We start from the raw sequence: 21,234 nt of genomic DNA, 5'->3' as shown, positions 1-21,234 counted from the left end.
GTTGTATCCTTGCATTACTTATTGCGGGTGTTTGAAACTGAACACTGTTTTCGTCGACAGTTTTCGTGGAAGGAACTTCGCGGATTTCGGTGGCAAAATACTCCAGCTAGTTCTGAATCGACCTTCCAGCTGCATGATGAGAGAGTAAAACAACATCTCTCAGGCTTCAGATTACGGCCTATTCGCCTGCGCAGAAGTGTTTATTTTCAGCGTGGCGTGACGTCATTGATTCTTTAGTCTCAGCTGATAAAATATTTCCTGGTACTTAAAGCGAAACCTGCGCTGTTTGAGCAACACGCCCCTCACCATCAGCCAGAAAGAGAAATAGTGAACTGATAGCTAAACGCAGAGAGTTATTCACGGCGGATGGTGAGTAATTATCAACGTGACGTGGCTAGAAGGTGATCAAGAATTAAGCTGATTAAATAACATAATTGCGGGTAGTAAGATTTACCCTCGAGGGAAATTCAACCGTAACAATCTTTCAGAGTTACTTCGTAGTGTGGGTGCACCTGTGGTGTAGAGTTAAGTTTTAAATTACTAAAGAGCACCCAAATTTGTCGGAGCTGGTGTGCACGAGTCGGAAGCAGAAAGAACAGTGCTGCAGCGCGCGTCTCGATCAGCTTGATTGAGATCGGACGTGTAAATTTGCTGTCTTTTATTTTTCAAAAACGTCAGGTGCTTAGTCGTAGTTTTAGAGTATAAGACTTACAAACGTGTGTTCTTCAGATGGTGTTAGCAGGGGCGGATCCAGAGAGATTTTCTGACAGTCTTCCAAATTATTTTTGTTAATCCATCCTCCATTTTTGACCGTCTTCCGACAGAATATATTAGATACCCGTCAATGTAAACTTTAAAATCTGACCGTCTTCCGGAAGACCCAGAAGACGGCCTAAATCCGCCCCTGGTTAGTAATGTTTTCACGGGGAGATACCAAACGATTACCTTGGAAAAACCAGAGTCAAAAATGAAAGTTCTACGTCACGGATTGCTTTGGAGAAGACAAGCAGTCGCAACAGAAGCAATCGCTGTGAAGCGGTCGTTTGTGCATTTATCATGTTTATTTTTCAAAATAATCTGTTTTCTTATGTATTGTCTTATGTATAACTACTTCACAATACACTTTTTAAATTAAATGGATATTGATTCATATATTGTAAGTATAAATAGGCCTATCTAGCTTGAACTTTGTTTGATAACCATCTTACAACTTTTGCATTTGTGTAAATATACACTTCATAATATAAGTTTAAAAAAAAGACATTTAAATTTGAAAATCTTATGGATGTGTTGACTTTAAAGAATGAAATATAAACAGTTCATAAAAAATTAAAAGAAATGTTTTGATTGAAGAGATAGGTGAAAGTAAACGATTAACTAAATTTAGGAAACAGAACGTCTCTGAAAACAAAAAAAAGGAAACTTTTACACCTACTGGGCAACAGCCAGGGACAATAGATACTTCGGTCCAAAGCAGAAACAATGGAAAGGAACAAACTTAAAAAATGCAACCAAAATCCAATTTTTTTTTTCAAAGATTAGCAAAAATTTTGGAAATTATTTTTATTTGCAATAATGGAGCTTAAAGCAATAATAACTCTTCCTTTGAGATTCAAAATTCCGCATGAAATACATTGTAAACAACGCATGGAAATATATTCTATTGTATTTTACCACTAAAACGGCCGTTATTGTAGTAAAACTAAAATCTGTGCTTGTCAATAGGGCTTTCGAAGCTTTCATCAAGGCATTCGTTGCTAATGACGTAATGGTGTCACGCGGATTCTCGCGTTCATTCGAGACCAAAATAACATATGGCGCCAAACGCATTAATGCGGACGCAGACGTAAGTTGCGAGTTTTTGTACAGTGCGTCGGATAACAAAAAGCCCAGAACGGCACACATTGTGGATATTAATGTATTTTTAACAAAAAGACGAATATATCTCATGAATCTTATATAGTGTTGTTGTTGTCTGCTTTTCCCGCGGTTTTAAGTAGGTCAACAGTGACTATGCGATGTCAGAGAGAGTTCCGTCAGTTAAAATCTCTTAAGAGATTTTAACAAAAAACCGTACGTTTAGGAAAAAAACCCTGGATTAACTTTGAATGCAGGAATGGGGTCGCTGACCATTGGTAAGTACGGGAAAATTGCCGTTTACTCCAGGAAAATCCAATTTTTGGCCAAAATGAAGAGTTATTATGACTTTAATTATCCCCATATGGAATGTTACTGCATATATGCAGTTCATTTCTCACTTACTCTAAAGGCCCAGAACCACATACCTGCATGCGTATCTTGGAAATAATTGTGTTTTGTCCATCTTTGAACAATAATTCATAAATGAATGATGTGCATTCAGATATGTTTGTTGGCTCTTATTTGGGTTATTGTAGGGAATGTTGAAATGTACCAGTAAGAAGAGAGAGAAAAACATGATTTTATAAATGTATGTTTCATAAACTCAGCTAGTAGACACAGAATGGTGGCAATAACCATCTAAAATATTATTATCAATTCCAGATAGTGAAATGTGTGCTGACACACACCTTGAAAACAGGTAGTGTGGTCCGATCTACCGGTGATTTCGGGGTATCAGGACAATTCCCCCTGGACTATTCCCCCCCCCCCCCCGACAATTCCCCCCCCAGGACAACTTGCCCCCAAAGAATATATATTTATGTACAAATATAAAGGAAAGAGTACAAAGTTCAAATATTTTCATCCATTTTCTGAGTATTTCTTAGTGTGATGTTGCAACTCGAGGATAGAAAATCTTATAAAACAAATTATTTTCATGGAGTACAAGTACATACAATTTTCGAGATAGAAGTACAGAACATTTTATTATAAATCTGATCAAAGTATATCTCCAGGTAAAGGAGGGGTAAACAGATGATCTCACTTATCCAGGTAACCCTTTGATGATTTACCTGTTACTTTTATTTATTTATTTATTTATTTATTTATTTATTAACGTGACATGTGAGAGCCTCACCCGGCCTCATGGGCCTACAAGTCACCGTACTATATAATACTACAATATATCAGAAACAGAGAATAATAAAAATAGTAAAAAAAAAATAATCATCATCATAGTAATATATATACATAAATATTAAAGCTGGAAGTGAAATAAACACTATAATTCATGGTATACTCAGCACATGTGCCGCCTTAAATAAGACTGTGTGTCTTAGACTTAAACTGTCTTTTAAATAATGTGCCAAGTTTTTAGGTTTATTTACAATTATGTGTATTAACGTTTTAATTAAATCTTCCCTGTCGACATTACTGCCGTCCAGGTCTCCCAAAAACTGGTGTCATATGTCCACGTATAGAGGGCATATTAACACAAAGTGGACCTCATCCTCAATCAAGTTCATGTGACACAATTTACAGAGTCGGGAGGAAACCTCTTCCCCTACATATCGGCCTGTCTCAAGTCTTAGTGGTAGTATACCACATCTTAATTCAATAATTGGCATAGTACAGATCTTAATGACTTACTCATGGACAACTTAACATATGACTCCCAGTTGAAGGTGTCTTTGAAGAGTATATATGTTCTTAGCTTTGGCTTTTTCAGGATGTCGTTTTTCCATATCACCTTGTACAATTCAATAATTTTCCGATGTGCCAGCTCTAAGTCTACCGCTGACCGCATTGTGAATATATCTTCTAACTGCAGCTTTTGCATAATTATTCTGAGATCGCTACACCAGTTATTTTTACATACTTTTAATTGCTTTATTACCCCCCCCCCCCCCTTGGTTGAGTAAGTCTTGAATCAAGGTGCATCTCTAGGTTGAGTTGTGGTAAACAGATTTTCTTGCTTATCCAGGTATCCCTTTGACTATTTTTAATTGCTTGACCACTACCCACCTACCCTCTACTCTCACCACTAAAATATTCATAAAATATCTGTTTACCTGTTCATCTGTTTACCCAACCTTTACCTGAAGGATAGGTGATTATACTTTGATTCGATATTTATCAAATCTTCCTGTACCTGTACTCAATGAAAAAGGAATTTGTTTTACAATTATAATAATAATAATAATAATAATAATAATAATAATAATAATAATAATAATATGTATTTATTTGCAACTTAAAAAATTGGATTTTACAATAAAAACAAATAGTCGTGAGATGCACAATCTTAAAATATAATTGTAAAAGTTAAAATGATTCGATACACATTAAATTTGTTTCATGATGAAGTTGTATTATCACACTAAAAACATTAATAAAATGGATGAAATGTTTTAAACTTTACACTTTGTTCTATATATTTGTAAATAAATATATATTTCTTGGGGGGGAGTCCGGAGGGGAATTGTCCTTGGGAGGAAAAGTCCGGGGGAGGAATTGTTCTAGAGTCGATTTCGGGATCATTTGGTGCCTAGTCTGGTAGTTTTGTAGGCCTGCTCATTTACTGGGCTGCCTGGGGAGGTTTCTAGGTCAGCACCAAGGTCCCATCCAAGACTAGGGTCTGACTAGTCCTGGGGTCAAATATATCTGACCCACTTGAATACTTCTGGGATATCCTTGCCTGAATACTGGGGATAACACAAGCTTACACCCCATTCCCAGAATAGGAGACTAACTAGTTCAAGGGTCAAATATGGCCGGCCCACTTGAATACTTCCCCACGGGATATCTATTCAGTGTCTACTAGAGGATAAGACGACAAGCTTTGGAGTGGGTTGCCATATTTGACCCTCAGACTAACTAGTTAGTCCCCTATTCTGAATGGGGCCTTTTTGATCCCAATGGGGTTAATGATTCATTGACAGAGTGTAATTTAATTTATTTCTAACAACTTCAATGATTTTCTTTTTTGTTAGGCGGAGAGAGGAAGAGGCAATGGTGGTTGGCGTGGGAGAGGAAGGGGAAGATCACGCGGCAGAGGTGGAGATTTTCAGTGGCCTCGTGATGCAGAGTGAGTATACAACATATACTGAGGCCATTTATTATGTCCCTCCCCCCCCCCCTTCCACAAAAAGTGGGGGTATATTGCTTTAAACATACATCTGTTGGATTACCAATGACTAGCCTATACTGTACATAGAGAATGCGGTCATTTGGAGCATATTATTAAAAAGAACATAACTTTTATACAAAGCAACCGAGACAAATGAAACTTATGAATGATCATGTATTTATTATATCCCTTGTAGGATTTAATAAAATGTAATATATTTAATTTTTTTTTTATATTAAGTGTGCCTTGCCTTTATATATAGATAATTAGCAAGATGCTTTTTTTCTCTTGTTCACTTTTACAATTTTTTTAAAATGTAATCATAAAAATGTATGTCTAAAGATAAAGGTAGATGGTTGTCAGGAAAAACAACAGCGCATTTGCATATGTTCTGAATGTCTCCTTTATTATTTTCGAAAGTTAAGATTTTCCACTGAATAAAGATCAGTTTCCAGATTATCACAGTACATGACGTAACAGTAACTAATGCAATGTAACAGTACTTGCCGCCGATTCCTATCTTGGTTAGTTTATGCCGTAACTTGGTGAATTTATGGTATCAAAGCATTCAGTGCAGTCCACGGAACATCAACACAGTCTATTCCAACAATAAATCTACTAATTACAACGTCCAGTGCTTAAAACGCTTCCACACTCTGTCTGAAATAGTAACGCACCGCATGGCCCCGACTCTCCTCTCTTCTCTCCTTTTCGATCTCCGCACCCAGGAGAGCTTAATTCTCTGACAATGGTTTCTCTTTTTAACTAATAAAGTTATTTATAACTTTTAGTTTAGTTTGCTCATAGGTTTTCTCATTATTGCTGTTGTTAAATGAGCTGTTTCGAATTTACAACAACATTAAAGTGATGAAAATGTCTTGACATTAGTGTATATACAGTGTATGTGGTTGGTTAGAACAACCAAAGGAGAGAAGGAACAGTGAAAAGCACATACCTCTCTTTGATAGACTCTACCCATTGTTAAAGGGAAAAATATTTTTTATGATGTTTTTAAAACACTAAGTCTGTTTCTTTTAATTTACTTGTTTTTAGAATTAAAATATCTGTATATTTGCCAACTTCATTGTCTAATTTGCTGCCAATTGATATATATTGTCATTTAATTGGTTACTGATATTTGTAACATATCCTCTCTGGTTCAAGGCAACAAGGAGGATATGCCAATGGTAGGCCAAGAAATGCCAGTAGAGGGGGCAGTCATGCAAGACAAGATGCAGAGAGGAGGATACCAGGTATTGGGTACCGTAAACTTGTTGAATTTCAGTCCAAAGAACCTTCTGAACTTTTAACCACATTAAATCACTCAAGAAGTGGATTTCGGGAACTCTTGTCATCAGACTCGTTGAAACCTGATTGGATCAAGCTTGTCCTTGCCTTGTTAGCTAAAGCTTGCACATGCAGCTCGACGCCCCAGCTTTTGATACAGCTACTGAACATTGTCAAAGACTCCAAATTTTTGAGTGAGCACCTTGTAAAGTACATTGCCCAGATGGGTCTAGAAAGTTCAATCTACAAGCAAGAAGAATTTAAAGAGCCCATAAAAGACATGCTAAAGATATTTAGAGAACTACTTATAAGGTTACCACAGGCTGCAGTAGCCACTGTTCTGGGTCCCTTGTCAATGTTAGGTAGCACCATTATAAGACTTCAGGTGAATAGTGACATTATTGATGAAGATATTGAGCTTCAACTGGCAGAGGTAAACAGCTTGAGTGAAGCCATTTTGAAGACAGAGCAAGAAGGCGGTGCAGGGTGTGACATGGCCGTAGCTTCTGATGATCAGCTCCCACCAGATGATTTCAGAAATGTTCCCGTTTTCCCCACTCTTGATGACATCAACGTGAAAGAAGAGCCATTTCTAAGAGCAAATAAGACACTTGGTGGATACCGAAATGTCAACCATTATCTTGATGTCCAGTTTCGCCTCCTGCGCGAAGATTTTGTACGGCCTTTAAGAGAGGGAATTACAAAGTTTTCAAATCTTGGATCTATCAACAGAAGAGATGACCGTCTTCAAGACATCCGTATCTACCATGATGTCCATGTGGTTAATCCAGTGTGTACAGCAAATGGATTGGTGTACAGAATACGTTTTGATGTGTCCAAACTTAAGGGGGTGAGGTGGGAGTCCACTAAAAGACTTATCTTTGGTTCTCTTGTATGCCTGTCATTGGATCATTTCCAAACATTTCTGTTTGCCACAGTTGCCAACCGCAGTCCAAAAGACTTGGCAGAAGGGTTCCTAGAAGTACGTTTTGAGCAGAGAATGGGAGAGGTACACAGAATTTCGCCCGCCACCTCCTTCATTATGGCTGAGACAACTGCTTACTTTGAGGCATGTCGCCATGTTCTCTTTGGACTACAGACCATTGAAGAGGATGAATTTCCATTGGAAAGATATATAGTTCGCTGTGAAAAGGAGGTGGCTCCACCAAAATACCTGATGGGAAGAGCCGGGTATAGAGTTGCATTTGATTTAAGTCCACTAACAGTTGACCCACTTGTCCAAAGACAGAAACCCCTCCTTCAACTTGAAGATGGTACAGATAATGATGACTTCCCAGTGTACAGTCTGGCAGTTGAGAGTGCCCAACAGGTGCCAGCACTGATTACCTCGCGCTGGCCTAGTGCTGAGGTGTTCCACCTGGATGAATCCCAAATGCGAGCCCTGAAGACAGCCCTTACCAAAGAGATAGCTGTTATACAGGGACCACCTGGTACAGGCAAGACGTACCTGGGTCTGAAGATTGCTCGGGCGCTCCTTCACAATAAAGCTGTGTGGGGTGGAGACACTCCTGTTCTAGTTGTATGCTACACCAACCATGCATTGGATCAGTTCCTAGAGGGCATACACACCTTCATACAAAATGGCATTGTCAGGGTCGGGGGCAGGTCAAAGAGCAAGGCTCTGGAGAAGTTTTTAATCAGAAACCTGAAAGATGAAATGCGTCAAAACAAGAAGGTGCCAAGGGGGGTCCACGAAGGTTTGAATGATGCAAGATCAGAGATGAAGGAAATAGAGTTGCAAATGGAAAATATTGTAGCCCGCATAGAGCAGACAGACCAAGGAATCTTGCATGAGGACACACTACGCCCTTTTATTGACCGTGTCCACTACAGAAGCCTAACAGAGTTCAGACAGCCTCAAGGGTTGGATTGGCCATTTGAACAAACTTCTCAAAGGAATTCCAATATGGTCGACTGGTTAGGTTTGGGAAATAACCTGTATGCCCCAGGGGATTATAGAGGGTTTGATGAAGGAGAAAGAAAGGAGGAAGGGAACGAGGATGAAGAAGAAGAAGAGGAAGTTATTGATGTGGAAGAAGAAGCAGACATGTTGCAGGAGCAAAGGATAATTGATGATGAAGAAGAGGAAGCTGATTTTTCTAGGAGGAGGAGGGTGGTCATTTCTGATATTCCTCTTGCCCTTGATTTTGATAACTTAAGCATCTCTGAATATGGTAATACCAAAGACGGGGAAGATATGGGTTGGCAAGTGCAAAATCAAACATCCAAAAAACGCAAGAAGATACTAAAAGATGGGCTTCGCAACAAGAATGCAATGTCTGAAGATGAAGCTGGGGAAGTGGGCAACGTCTGGACCCTTTCCGACAAAGATAGATGGCGGTTATATCACTTGTGGATTACCAAATACTGTACACACCTTAAGGAAGGTATAGAAGGGTATGAGGAACAGTATGAAGAAGTCTCAGCACGCATGAGGGAAGTCAAGAACCAGCAGGATTTGATGATTCTTAAAGAGGCTGCTGTGATTGGCATGACCACAACTGGCGCTGCCAAGTACCGCAGCATCCTCCAAGAAGTCCAGCCCAAGATTGTGATTGTTGAGGAAGCAGCTGAAGTACTCGAGGCCCACATTGTGACCTCACTTACGAAGTCGTGTCAGCATCTCATCCTGATAGGGGACCACAAGCAGTTGAGACCAACACCAACAGTTTATGATCTGGCAAAGAAGTACAATCTTGATGTGTCTCTCTTTGAGAGAATGCTCAACAATGGCATGCAAGTTAACTGCCTACAGCTGCAGCACCGCATGCGTCCTGAGATTGCTACATTGCTAAGGCACATCTATCCGGAGCTGCAAAACCACCCAAGTGTTGAGGATGCTGAAGACATCAGAGGCGTTTCTAAAAATATGTTCTTCATTAACCATAGCTATCCAGAATTTAAGGATGGAGAGAACAAAAGTCGATCCAATAAACATGAAGCAATGTTTATCGTTGCCCTTTGTAAGTATCTCCTCCTTCAGGGATATGGGGCATCGCAGATTACCATTCTAACAACTTACACAGGCCAGCTGTTGCAGTTCAAGAGAATCATGCCCAAGACAACATTCGAGGGAGTGCGTGTGTCCTCGGTAGACAATTTTCAAGGGGAAGAAAATGATATCATCTTACTATCACTTGTCCGCAGCAACACAGAAGGAATCATGGGATTCTTGGCTATTCAAAACCGCATTTGTGTGGCGTTATCACGCGCCAAAAAGGGTTTTTATGTGATAGGAAACTTCAGGCTGTTAGCTGAAAATAGCATGTGGAGCCAGATAATTTATGACCTTCGGAAATATGGGTCTATTGGAGAAGGTCTGCACTTGTATTGTCAGAACCATCCAGAAAAAGAGGGCATTCTTGCCAAGACAGATCTTGATTTTAAAAAGGCACCAGAGGGTGGGTGCATGCTACCTTGTGAATATCGTCTTCCTTGTGGACATGTCTGCAAAAAGGTCTGCCATAGCTATGATAAAGAGCATGCAAATCATAGATGCATGGAGCCATGCAGGAAGACAATTTGCAACAGGATGCATCAGTGCACAAAACGCTGCTTTGAAAAATGTGGCAAATGCATGAAGATGGTGGATCAAGTCATGCCAGCCTGTGGCCATAAGCAATCAGTGGCTTGCTCAGTGGACCCGTATCTAGTGTCCTGTAATCAGCCATGTGATGTAAAACTGCCTTGTGGGCACAAGTGCAGCAACAAGTGTGGTGAGGATCACACAAAGAAATGTGATGAGGTGTACCCACGTCTTTGGCCATGTGGTCATGTTGTCACGACATACTGCCATCGTACTCCTGAGACTTTCCCATGTCCTAAACGATGTGAAGCGATACTGGAGTGTGGGCACAAATGTGCTGGGGAATGTGGAAAATGCAGACAAGGGCGACTGCACATGCCATGCCAACAGAAATGTGATCGCACTTTAGTATGTGGACATCCATGCAAGGACACGTGCACAAAGAACTGCCCCCCTTGTCAGAGGCCATGTGAGAACCGCTGTGTGCACAGCAAATGCCAAAAGACTTGTGGAGAACCCTGTGTGCCTTGTATGGAAGACTGTGCATGGGCCTGCAAGCACCACAAATGCAGGAAGCTGTGCAGTGAGCCATGTGACCGTCCACCTTGTAATGAACCTTGCAGCAGGATGCTGAGATGCAAACATCCATGTATTGGCCTTTGTGGTGAGCCATGTCCCAAATTCTGTCGAGTTTGCAATCGCGAGGAGGTGACAAAAATATTCTTTGGGACTGAGGATGAAGATGACGCTCATTTTGTACAACTCGAGGATTGCAAGCACTACTTTGAAGTCAGTGGACTTGATCAGTATTTTGCCATGGACAGCAGTGATTCAAAAAGCATGAGCATTCAGTTGAAATGCTGCCCTCTGTGTAAGACACCAATTAGGAGAAACCTGCGTTATGGCAGGCAGATTAACACCCAGTTAGCAAATATAGAATTAGTGAAAAGGAAATTGTCTGTTGATATGCACATACTCCTTGCAACTCGCAGACATCTGCAAAGAGAAATTTCTAACATCATAGGGGATTCAAGTGGTTTGACACATGCACAAAACATATTAGCTGATTTTGAATCCAAGATTACAGGTGGAACATTTTCTGCCGATCAGTTGGCCTTCATTGAGAATCAAATCAACTTCATTAAAAAGCTCTCTGGCATGAAATTGAAGCTTGCAGTACAGCGAAAGAAAACCCAGAAATATGCCAGTGAACTCAAGGACATTATGAAGGAGCTCACTTCACTTCATTTCTGGGTCGTTCAGCCTCGCTCTCACATGAGCGAGCAGGAGACAACCCAGTTCAGTGCAGAGACAACTCGCCTGGCCCTGCTTGGCAACTGGTTCATCATGAAAACCCAAATAGAGAACAGCGGGAGGACCTTGCCTCCCGAATTATCTGATCAGTTTGATCGTGTGAAAACCCTACTGTGTGACAAGAAACCACTTTCTCCAGAAAGAGAGGCAAAAGTGCAGAGAATATACTCTGATGTGAAGGAGGCCTGTCCAGCCTCGGGGCTAGGAATCACAGACACAGAACGCCAGGAAATTGTTCAAGCCATGGGTCTGACCCAGGGGCATTGGTTTAAGTGTCCAAATGGTAAGTTTTTTAAATATAAAGTCAGCTTCAAAACAGTAATGGTCATTTGTGAGCCTGTACATGTATCTTGGCCATCCTAGTTCCCACCTTGACTTGTGAACTTTTCCACCTCTGGGTTTTCTGTACAAATTCTGTATAGATACCTTATATATTAACATCAATCTTTACTATAGAAAGTACCACAATGTTTGGTGGTCTCGTACAAATTTCAAGAATGTTGATAAGTGCTTGCACCTTTGAAAGCAAAATAGAAATTAATGAATACAAAGTTATCCCCTCTGTTGACAGGTCATATCTACGCAATCGGAGACTGTGGCGGTGCCATGGAAGAAGCAACATGTCCTGAGTGTAAGGCTCGTATTGGTGGACAGAGTCATCGACTCCGGGATGACAATCAGTTGGCTGGAGAAATGGATGGGGCTCCCCACGCTGCATGGTCAGAGGCAGCCAACTTGGCAAATTATGAGGGATTTTGATTCAACTTCTTCTGGTGTCAGGTCTGGTGAAGGATCCAGTTTACTCTATTTTCAATCACATCAATGTGATTAATTTTTGTCGAATCGAGATGGATTGTGGTAGAATACGAGCAGTGTTGCAAGTGGAATGTAGGGACGTGGATGATTTGAACGATCTTAACCAATTTGATTTATTTTCTTGGAACTGGTGAATGCAAGTGAAGTGATTTAGAAGAAATTGAACTCTTCTCTGGCATCTGTATTTATTATGATTGCTGTGTACTTGTATTGAGATTGTTCCAAAGACTGTCAAACATTGTGTGTCATGTAATTGTTTGTTGTGAACACAAAAATCTAACTGTTCTTATTTGAAGACCCCTTAAAAGCATCTAGACTTTGACAATTGGATAAAAAGAAAATGCTGGTGAATTAAGAAGTGAACTTCGACCCACCACTAAATGGGCGATTTGAGAATTGACTTGTTCTTACGACGTTTTGATGATATTAGATATTAATGGCAGTTTTTGAATTTGATTTGTAAAAGACCAGTTGAAAAATGTTGTGTTGCAATACTTAAATATGTGTTTTTAATAGATATAAACACTGTTAAATTAGAAAATGCGTGAAACCATATATAACCTAAGAAGGTCACAAAATGTATATATGTAAGTTTTATTTATTTATTTATTTATTTATTTTTTATGTGCCGGGTTGTGAAACCCATTATTTTCAGGCAAAAATGCATAGGACAAAATGTCTGTATGGGCATATGGAGACTATATGCCCATAAAGACATGCAAATAGAACCCTTCTGATTAGGAATAAAAAAGAAGCTTATTACATGTAGCGGCAAGGTAAAATGTTTACAATATTCTGAGTAATAATCATTTAAAATGACATTTAATTTTAAATTCACAGGAAGTTTACCTTCACACCATCGCGTTTTCCAAGGTTTCAGACTCCGTACGTCATCAGCTCTTACGTAGCCTTAGTATTGTTTTAAATGTTTATACACGTGATCCTTCTATGCATTTAATTTTGTGTGTGGGTTGTGATTTTCTGAAACGAATGATTGCTATTTATAGTTTAGATTTTGTGAAAGGGTATCAATTCATTAAATTTTCAAGAAAGGTCAGGCATGAGCCGTTGAAGATAATATAATATTAGCTTTTGTTGATTTTGTTGATAATTCATTAATTATGAAATGGTTAATTATTAATTAATTATTAGTCCTAGCGGAGGTTGTGTTTCCTGAGTGCTTTTCTACATGTAGTTATTGATGGTTTTCCTACTAATCCTTTCATATGGTTGAGGTGGATGCGTAGTAAGAAGTATTATAGCGATATAAAAAGATAATTGATGATAATTGTGATGTAATTGTTTCGTAATGGTTACATATCCTCAATGAGATTTCAAAAAAACATTTAAATTGAACTCTTTGTGGGCCCAGTTGTGTTTTCTTTGATATTATATTATTATTGGTATTATGTGAATTATATTTTATATCGTTTATTTAATTATCTCATGAAATTTAGGTCTGAAATTTAAAAAGCATTCAGAAGTAATAGTGTGAAGTAATATTACATTTGGAAATTTCTTTACTTGACTTTGACCATGGCTATTCAAGACATAGTTGATTTGAAATGTCAGTTTTTTTTAATGCAGAAAATTTTGAGGAGAGAAGTACGATGTTGTAAAATGAAGCCATGCTCGTATTTATTTTATCTTTTTTTATTTATTACAAAAATATTTGTGATGAAGCTATTGACTAGTGGTGCCTGATGATACCGTAATTCAGTGTAGATTGTTTCATGGTGAAAAGAATCGCGAAACAAAATTCGAAAACTACCATTAATTATTTGTTCAGTGTAACTGGAAGTTAAAATTTATTGTGAAAGAAGAGCTTAGTGTTTCATGAAGCACAGAAAAATGGGGTCCTTTTCACATCGAGCGATACACTATAGCGATACAGATATATTGTACGAGTTAGTTATAACGTGGAGAAACGCTTAAACGAAACCTTCGCGCTTGCTACCCTCTACCAGGGCGGCAGTTATTATAGGCACATTTTCCACCAGCCACAATTAAAAGATTGCAAGAGCAAGATTGCCTTTGTCGCTGACTTTTTGTATCATTTAGACAGTTAGACACTGATGTCGGGCATTATTTGTCCAAGACTGAACAGTAGGGAGCGATGTCGTAAAAAAACTTGTGGAAAGGCTAAAAATTCACCGTCGTGTGATAACACGTACGGGCATCTTAATGTGAGCTGGAAGATACCGGGGTACCATATCGCTTAAGTGTACTGCTTGATGAGTAGAGTGCCATATTAAAATGAAGAAGGATTCAGTCTGAAAAGAAATAAAGGTGTGATATTCAGAATTATCAAATTATCATAAAGAACACGCGAATAAATGTTTGGCTTAAAGAAAAGAAACGCGTCCTTGTTGTGTGATTTTTTGTTGTAAAAATGACCAGTTATGCATAGAGAATTATCCAACCTAACATTAAAAAGGTGCTTCTATCAAATATTGCTAGCAGGCAATATGGCATACGTGGTTATATCGACGCAATAAAAATAAATATCAGAACCTAGGATTCAAAATGAGATCTTGTATTCATAGACTGAACTTAAATATTTGCCATGTTCTTTGAAGTGACATACTTCTTTATACTTCGCTAAAAGTTAATGAAGCAAATGAAGAATCGCTTTGCCACTGAATGTTATATCCGTTAATCTATTGTCTTTATTCATATTAGTTTCCAAAATAAATTCCAATACGAATTATAATGCCTAATATTCCAAGTCAATCTCGAGATAACGCAACGGATCAAACATGACATACAAAAAGTAGTCCAATGTATTTGATGTAAGTCTGTATTTCTGTTTAATAATGGTTTGACATCAACTTCGGTCCCGTTTTAAGTTTGATTATCTAACGGTACTGTAAAAGATTGCCTATTAAATTTCACTTTAAATGGACATATCTCTCCTAGTCTTGTTTAACAGGCGTATCATTTTGTACGGGTATGGAATTACAGGCATGGATATCCTGTTCAGTTCTTGCATCTACAAAATAAAGAAAAAATATTTTAAAAGATTGTAATTGTACACAAAAACAGCCTGATTCTCACATAAATATAATTCAAGTAAGATAATCAAGAATAAAGATTCTACAAAAGATGTGTTTTTAACTCTTTCTTAAAGTTAGCATTTGATTCAATTTAGAACCTATCACCTGGTAGCAGATTCCATTCAATTGGACCAGCTGACGTGAAGAGATGGCCCCTTATGTTAAAAATCCAAACATAATATCTCATACCTGTTCCTGTGTGAGCTCCCAGCCAGTAGAAGTCCCAAACATAATATCTCATACCTGTTCCTGTGTGAGCTCCCAGCCAGTAGAAGTCCCAAACATAATATCTCATACCTGTTCCTGTGTGAGCTCCCAGCCAGTAGAAACCCCAAACATAATATCTCATACCTGTTCCTGTGTGAGCTCCCAGCCAGTAGAAACCCCAAACATAATATCTCATACCTGTTCCTGTGTGAGCTCCCAGCCAGTGGAGGCCCCGATATTGTCCTCCAGTTGTGATATCTTGGTGGCTCCTATTATCACAGCAGACACTGTGGGTCTCTGAAGGAGCCAGCGGAGGGCGACTTGAGCCACGGTTTTACCTGAAATGTCGTGGACGTGCATTTGAAACAACAATTAACGACAGGGTTCCCATCCCTAGATCCATCTGACAGGATCGATACATCTCCACGGGGTTTCTCGCTAAATTCCTTAGATGTCTGGGACGCCTACTAAAGCTGCTTAACGATAATCATCCCTATCAGCTTCAGCACGCGTGACAGACATCTAAGCCGCTTAAGTTTTAACTTAAGTTTAAATTAAAATTGCAAATAAGCGAGAATCCCCTTGGAGATAGTTCGATCTAAAGTTAGTACGATAAGGTCTGGGAATGTTCTCAACAACAACAACAGTAATTATGATAATAATAACCAACAATAATACGCTGAAATAGAGAAGAAGGCTTTACTTGAAATATAATTGGACGTAAATATGCTTAAGGATATTATCGTTGTTCTTTGCGACGGTGATGCTTGCCAGCAAAATCTGTCTAATGTATTTGTTTCTGTTGGTTTGCAAAGTTCGAAAAATTACGCCTTTCACCTTGAGATAGAAAATGTGTATGACATCATTTTAAGTGGTGTGGCTTTGCATTTTGCCATCCTTGTCTGGCGTAAAACAGTGTACTCCTTATCTGTGTCCTTGGATTATTGCATGCCCGTTCGATTCTATGAAAGCACTTATGGTTTGATCAGAAGAATGTCTTACCATGCTCCTTCCCCATTCTTTCCATGGCTTCCAGAAGGTTCCAAGTCCTGTCATTGTTAAAATGGTCCCAACAGGGGTGGCTCTCCGCTTGCCGTGTCTCGGGTTTCTCACTTGCCCAGCCAATTCTGCTCGCCCTTGGATCGCCTGGTCCTGCCATGTCCCGCTTGAATTTTCCACTTAAAAGACCACTAAAATGAATATTATTTATTTAATTAAACAGAAGTAAATGGCCAGACAACTTATATTCAGTACCCGTCTTTGGCCAGCGAGAAATTTTGTAAAAAAAAAAAAAACATGGCGGCATCTCGCATCTGGCCGAAAAAAAAAGAAAAAAGGCCAGTTTTCTTTCTGTCTGGTTGAAACTATACATGTAAGTTGCCTTTCATCTAGTCGCCTCTTCTAAGGTATAGGAGGAAAATGGCAGACTCCTTTTGACTTACCCCTTCAAAGGACTCCATGGTAAGAACGCGATCCCTTCATTCATACACACATCCAATAGTTCATATTCTGTTTCCCGGGTAAACAAGCTGTACTGTTGCTGAAGATGTGAAAAATTACAAACTGTGTCAAACGTCTGGTATAGTGCAAACCGCCTTAATAGCTTTATATTTTTTTAATTATTTATTTATTTATTTATTTATTTATTTTCATTCTTAGAAACTAATGAATACATTTCACTACCCCTGGGTTAGGTACCAGTTTCTCGTTGATTATTCACTCTGTTACAATACATGGTATCCTGGAGGTGTGACGGCCTTGACATTGGATGTTGATTACCAGCATCCCCTACCCTCCGCCACGGCCGTTTATTTTATTTACTGGACTTTTACTCTGACGTGGCGCAAAGAATAACCACAAATTTAAGCTAAGACAGATCTGTGAATATCTATTTAAAAATCAATATGTGGTAGAGGGTAAGCATCTCATATAACACCCCCCCCCCAAAAAAAAAAAAAAAAAAGTTCTCTTAATACGACTCCGCGCACCTGAACCAGTAGTGGATGGCGGCGGGAAAAGTTTGTTTTAGAAATGTGCGTTTTGGTATCCTTTTAGTGGATTTTACTGCTACGTTAGCACAGGCGCGAAAATTAATGAATGCGGTACTCTTTAGGTGTCCTTCTACATTAACGGAAACCAACCAAACAAAGAACGTTATTATAACGATATCATAACCAAAAAACGTTATACAGCGTTCTGTGTTTTGCTGGGAATAAGTTTCACGTACAGCGTGATGCGGCAAGGAAGCTTCGTTTTAACTCCAGGGCCTCCTGTTCTATGTTTCTCGTTGGTAAACCAGTCAATGGCACTTTTGCCATGTAATTGAACAAGGTTGGGGCACATGTTTGGTTTCGTGTTGTTTCGTCCCCTATGTATTTTTGGGAGAAGAGGGAGATTGGTTTAACTCCATTGCTAAGTAGGGGGTCCGTGGGCACGTGAGGGGAGCGTGCTTGCTGTGGCCCCCTAGATCCGTTATGGGACGAAGACATTGCCAGTGTCTGCAAAATGTGTATTATCTGGGGCCACGACCACATTATGAAGACTATCGGTTAACCAAACATTTCATGAACTATACGTGATACAACTAGTTATTAACCTACAGAGTATGATTACACGGTTAATCTTAACTTCAACACAACCCTAATGGTTAATGACTTTTTCCAACCCCGTAAACACCATAAGGGTCCACCAACGAATAGATACTAATAATAAGGTTAATCTAAAATTCAACACATACCTGTAGACAAACGACGCTTTCCAACCCCATCAACTTGACATGTTCCACAATCTTCTGTAGCTGCCACCCCGTCACGTTGCTAACGCCAATATGGCGAACTTTACCGGCACGTACAAGATCGTTGAGAGTGCGGAGAGTCTGTTCTACGGGAGTAGCGTTATCCCATATGTGGGTCTGTAAATAAAAGAAAAGGGCTCATTCGGCATAGGCGACTAACTAGTCCGAGGGGTGAAACATGGCCACCCACTACAAAGCTTGCCGTCTAATTCGCTGGTAGACACTGAATAGATATCCCATGGGGAAGGGTTGGCCATATTTAGCCCTCGGACTAGTTAGTCCCCTATTCTGAATGGAGCCTAATATAACTGACCATGAAACGTGTCGAATTGTTGCTGTTAGTATTAGGATAAAAAACGGGAGCCTGAAAAATAAGTCTCCCGTTTAAATGCATTCAAAGTGAATTGACATGTCAAATCTTAACCACTAAACCCAACCAAATGTCACCATATAGTTTTAAAATAGCTTTACTTTAAGAAATACCAAAATATATCGTTTCATTTTTCAGAAAAATGAGCAACGTGGGTTGGATAAATTTATTTTGTTTCAAGAAATTTACTATTTGGCTGGAAAACAAAAAAAACTTTAATTTTTAAGATCAATGAGCTATGCACACTATGTACAATGTATATACATTGCTTAAACAAACAAAAAGTAATTCTTTACATAGTAGAGGTCAATGTAATCAGTCTGCAGCCTCTTCAGACTCTGTTCCACGCCGTGCATGATGTGTTTTCTGCCCAATCCTACACTATTGTGGTTATTAGGATCCATCTGCAGAAACACTTTCGTGGCCACCACGAATTTCTCCCGATCTTGTCTGAAGCAAAATGAATTCAATCATGAACAGAATATGTCCTTATTGACAAGATTTCTTACCAACTTCAGTATTAAGAGTTGACAGCATTATTGAATATGTTTTTTGTTTTATCCCAAGTATTCAGAATTACTCTTAGCCGCTCTTATTTTTTTCTTGTAATCACGATTTTCACAAATAAAGAAGACCAGAGAGGTGAAGGTCACCTCCTGAGAATGTACCACCAGCAAGTACCAATGCTGTGTAGAAAAGAAATAGTTTGCAGAGAACAATTTTTTGAGTTGGTCTTGTATTAAAGCCTGAGGGCCGACAACCCATGTCTTAAAAGGTAAAATCACGTCTAGTCTCTAAGAAACTATAAACTTTCTACCAGCTGGAGATTGTTAATGAAATTTAAGTAAAGTACTTCTGAAGCCAAGTTCCCACTATCTCCTCGGACTCTCCTCTCTGGTACATGTCGGCCGTGTCCAGGAAGTTTCCTCCTAACTCGGCAAACCTGTCCATCATGGCGTGGGCGGCTGTCTCATTCAGGTTACCGGGCCGACCTTCCTGTTGATTATACACAGTTAAACCATGCTACATGACCAAAGACACACTGGACTTCATACACGTGTATTTTGTAATTCAAATTTTAAATAAGGGTAGGCCTATATATATATATATATTACATGATTATGGTAAAAAGGTTATGCATGTTTAATATGTAAATACAAGTAATGGCCGTTGTCTGTAAAATTGTGTCTGTAAAATGTGTAAATAAAAATGACGGCCGTTATCTGTAAATTTGTGTCTATGAAATGTTAAATAAAGGCGATAACTTGTGATAAAGGCGTTATCTGTAATAGGGACACTGCAATTAAACCCTATTTCTGCCATTGGTCCGAATGTTCACTATAGAACCTTCGGACCAATGAACCCTTGACTAAAAAATCGATGAAAGTGTTACCGCTTTTCGGACCAATGAACCTTCGGACCAATGAACCTTTGGACTATCGAGACGCCCCTGAGCACTAAGTAGGAGCGGATCCAGGATTATTTGAAGGGAGGGGGAGTTCCGGAACGACAGGCCTCGGACCCATGGCGTGGGGTTTGGGGGACTCGAAAAGGTTAGGTGTTTTGGAGGGCAAACGGTGCCCTTTGACACGGTTTAGAACTATGATTCAGCTAGTCAAAATTCTAATTTCAAGAGGGAAATATTGGTGTGATATATTTTTCAGAAACCGAAGAGGGGGGGGAGGCAGGACCCCCTGACCGCCCCCCTCCCCCCCCCCCCTCTAAATCCACCACTGCTTAATAAAGTGACAAAATATATACAGCTGCTGAAAATGTAATACACTTAAGGATAAGAAGTAACAGTAAAATCGTTAGGTTAAAAATTTAGGTCAAGCTTACTCTTACTAGATCGTAAATATTATACCAGTAATTTTTAAGGATGATCTGTTTACATGTGGTTTAGTTTATCAATTGCTCTCAAAATCGTAAAAAAACTTTTCCGTTATTCTTTTCAGCAAATTACAGTGGACAATTTTTACATTTTCACTTCTATTTGATCATTTCTACATAAACAAAGCAATTTAGTAATTTTCATTCTTACATGTATTAAACCACAGAAACACTCTAAACCATAACCTTAAAATAAAAAATACCTTATGCTCTCCAAATGTCAAGGTACCCAGGCAAATGTTGGACACCTTTAGTCCCGAACTACCTAAAAAGTTGTACCCCATCAAGGAACCCTCCATTTTAACAAGCTCAAATGATGTGAACTTCTCAGTGAAGGAACCAGACTTTTTATCAGCGTCTGTATAAGTGGAGGGCAGCACCCCCTGCTCTTTCTGATAATTTTCTTTCACTGAGTCATTACACCTGTCAATGTGTGTACTTACGCACGTTCGGCTAAGCCAAAAAATATTTGCATATTTATCTCTTTCTAGCCAAGTACATTGACTAAAAATAAATGTCGACTGATCGAGTGACACAATTTTTTAATACATTGAAGAGATAACAAGAATGTGTTTCAGGCTCTTTTTTCTAGAGTAACATGCATATAATCCGATTGGTGGACCACTAAATGAGATGTACTCATAACATGCAAATGTGATTTGAAAAAAAAAAAAAAAAAAAAAAAAAACGAAAATCCTTCAAACTATACTGTAAAATCGTTTAGTTGCTCATAACATTAATTGTTAAATTACTAAAGAGCAGTTTTGTGCATAAAACTTCATAACTATCAAGAAGTCAAAAAGAACTTGTCAGCGCGATCAAAATCCAATAATCTCTCTGAAATTGTCCAATATTATGCTATTTTAAAGTGAATAGAAATTATGATATTGGAAAAGATTTTTTGGCATATATGTATGTTTCACAAAAGTCAATAGAATGCCATTAATTCGGTATTCCTACATT

The 21,234-nt window shown here is 38.9% G+C and overlaps 2 protein-coding genes across 2 annotated transcripts; one reads left to right on the top strand and one right to left on the bottom strand.

Moving 5' to 3' along the window:
* Positions 1–198: 198 nt before the first annotated feature.
* LOC106174435 (NFX1-type zinc finger-containing protein 1) lies at positions 199–14,313 on the top strand. Its single transcript, XM_086997105.1, has 4 exons — positions 199–369; positions 4,854–4,948; positions 6,155–11,421; positions 11,710–14,313. Exons 1-4 carry the CDS (start codon positions 367–369, stop codon positions 11,895–11,897), a joined length of 5,553 nt encoding a protein of 1,850 aa, XP_086853231.1. The 5' UTR covers positions 199–366; the 3' UTR covers positions 11,898–14,313.
* Positions 14,314–14,598: 285 nt separating this feature from the next.
* Positions 14,599–20,696, bottom strand: LOC106160667 (uncharacterized). The gene is made up of 8 exons (XM_086997110.1): positions 20,475–20,696; positions 19,235–19,377; positions 18,678–18,831; positions 17,955–18,128; positions 16,660–16,757; positions 16,220–16,407; positions 15,416–15,555; positions 14,599–14,946 (listed from the first exon to the last, which is right to left on the bottom strand). Exons 1-8 carry the CDS (start codon positions 20,568–20,570, stop codon positions 14,851–14,853), a joined length of 1,089 nt encoding a protein of 362 aa, XP_086853236.1. The 5' UTR covers positions 20,571–20,696; the 3' UTR covers positions 14,599–14,850.
* Between the last annotated feature and the right edge of the window lie 538 nt (positions 20,697–21,234).

Source organism: Lingula anatina, chromosome 10, assembly GCF_051362555.1.
Source record: "Lingula anatina isolate TDL-2025a chromosome 10, LinAna3.0, whole genome shotgun sequence".
In the NCBI taxonomy this organism is placed as follows: domain Eukaryota; kingdom Metazoa; phylum Brachiopoda; class Lingulata; order Lingulida; family Lingulidae; genus Lingula; species Lingula anatina.
Note: the sequence above shows the minus strand (reverse complement) of the source record. Positions and strands in the feature narration are given on the sequence as shown.

Bases quoted from the DNA above. Each gene is read 5' to 3' on its own strand.
- LOC106174435 (XM_086997105.1), top strand. The intron at 4,949-6,154 runs GTGAGTATACAA...CTCTGGTTCAAG, and splicing joins CAGTGGCCTCGTGATGCAGA to GCAACAAGGAGGATATGCCA. The intron at 11,422-11,709 runs GTAAGTTTTTTA...CTCTGTTGACAG, and splicing joins TTGGTTTAAGTGTCCAAATG to GTCATATCTACGCAATCGGA.
- LOC106160667 (XM_086997110.1), bottom strand. From the start codon at position 20,570: ATGGAGGGTTCCTTGATGGGGTACAACTTTTTAGGTAGTTCGGGACTA. The intron at 19,378-20,474 runs GTATTTTTTATT...TATAATCAACAG, and splicing joins TGACATTTGGAGAGCATAAG to GAAGGTCGGCCCGGTAACCT. The intron at 16,408-16,659 runs GTAAGTCAAAAG...TATTCATTTTAG, and splicing joins CCATGGAGTCCTTTGAAGGG to TGGTCTTTTAAGTGGAAAAT.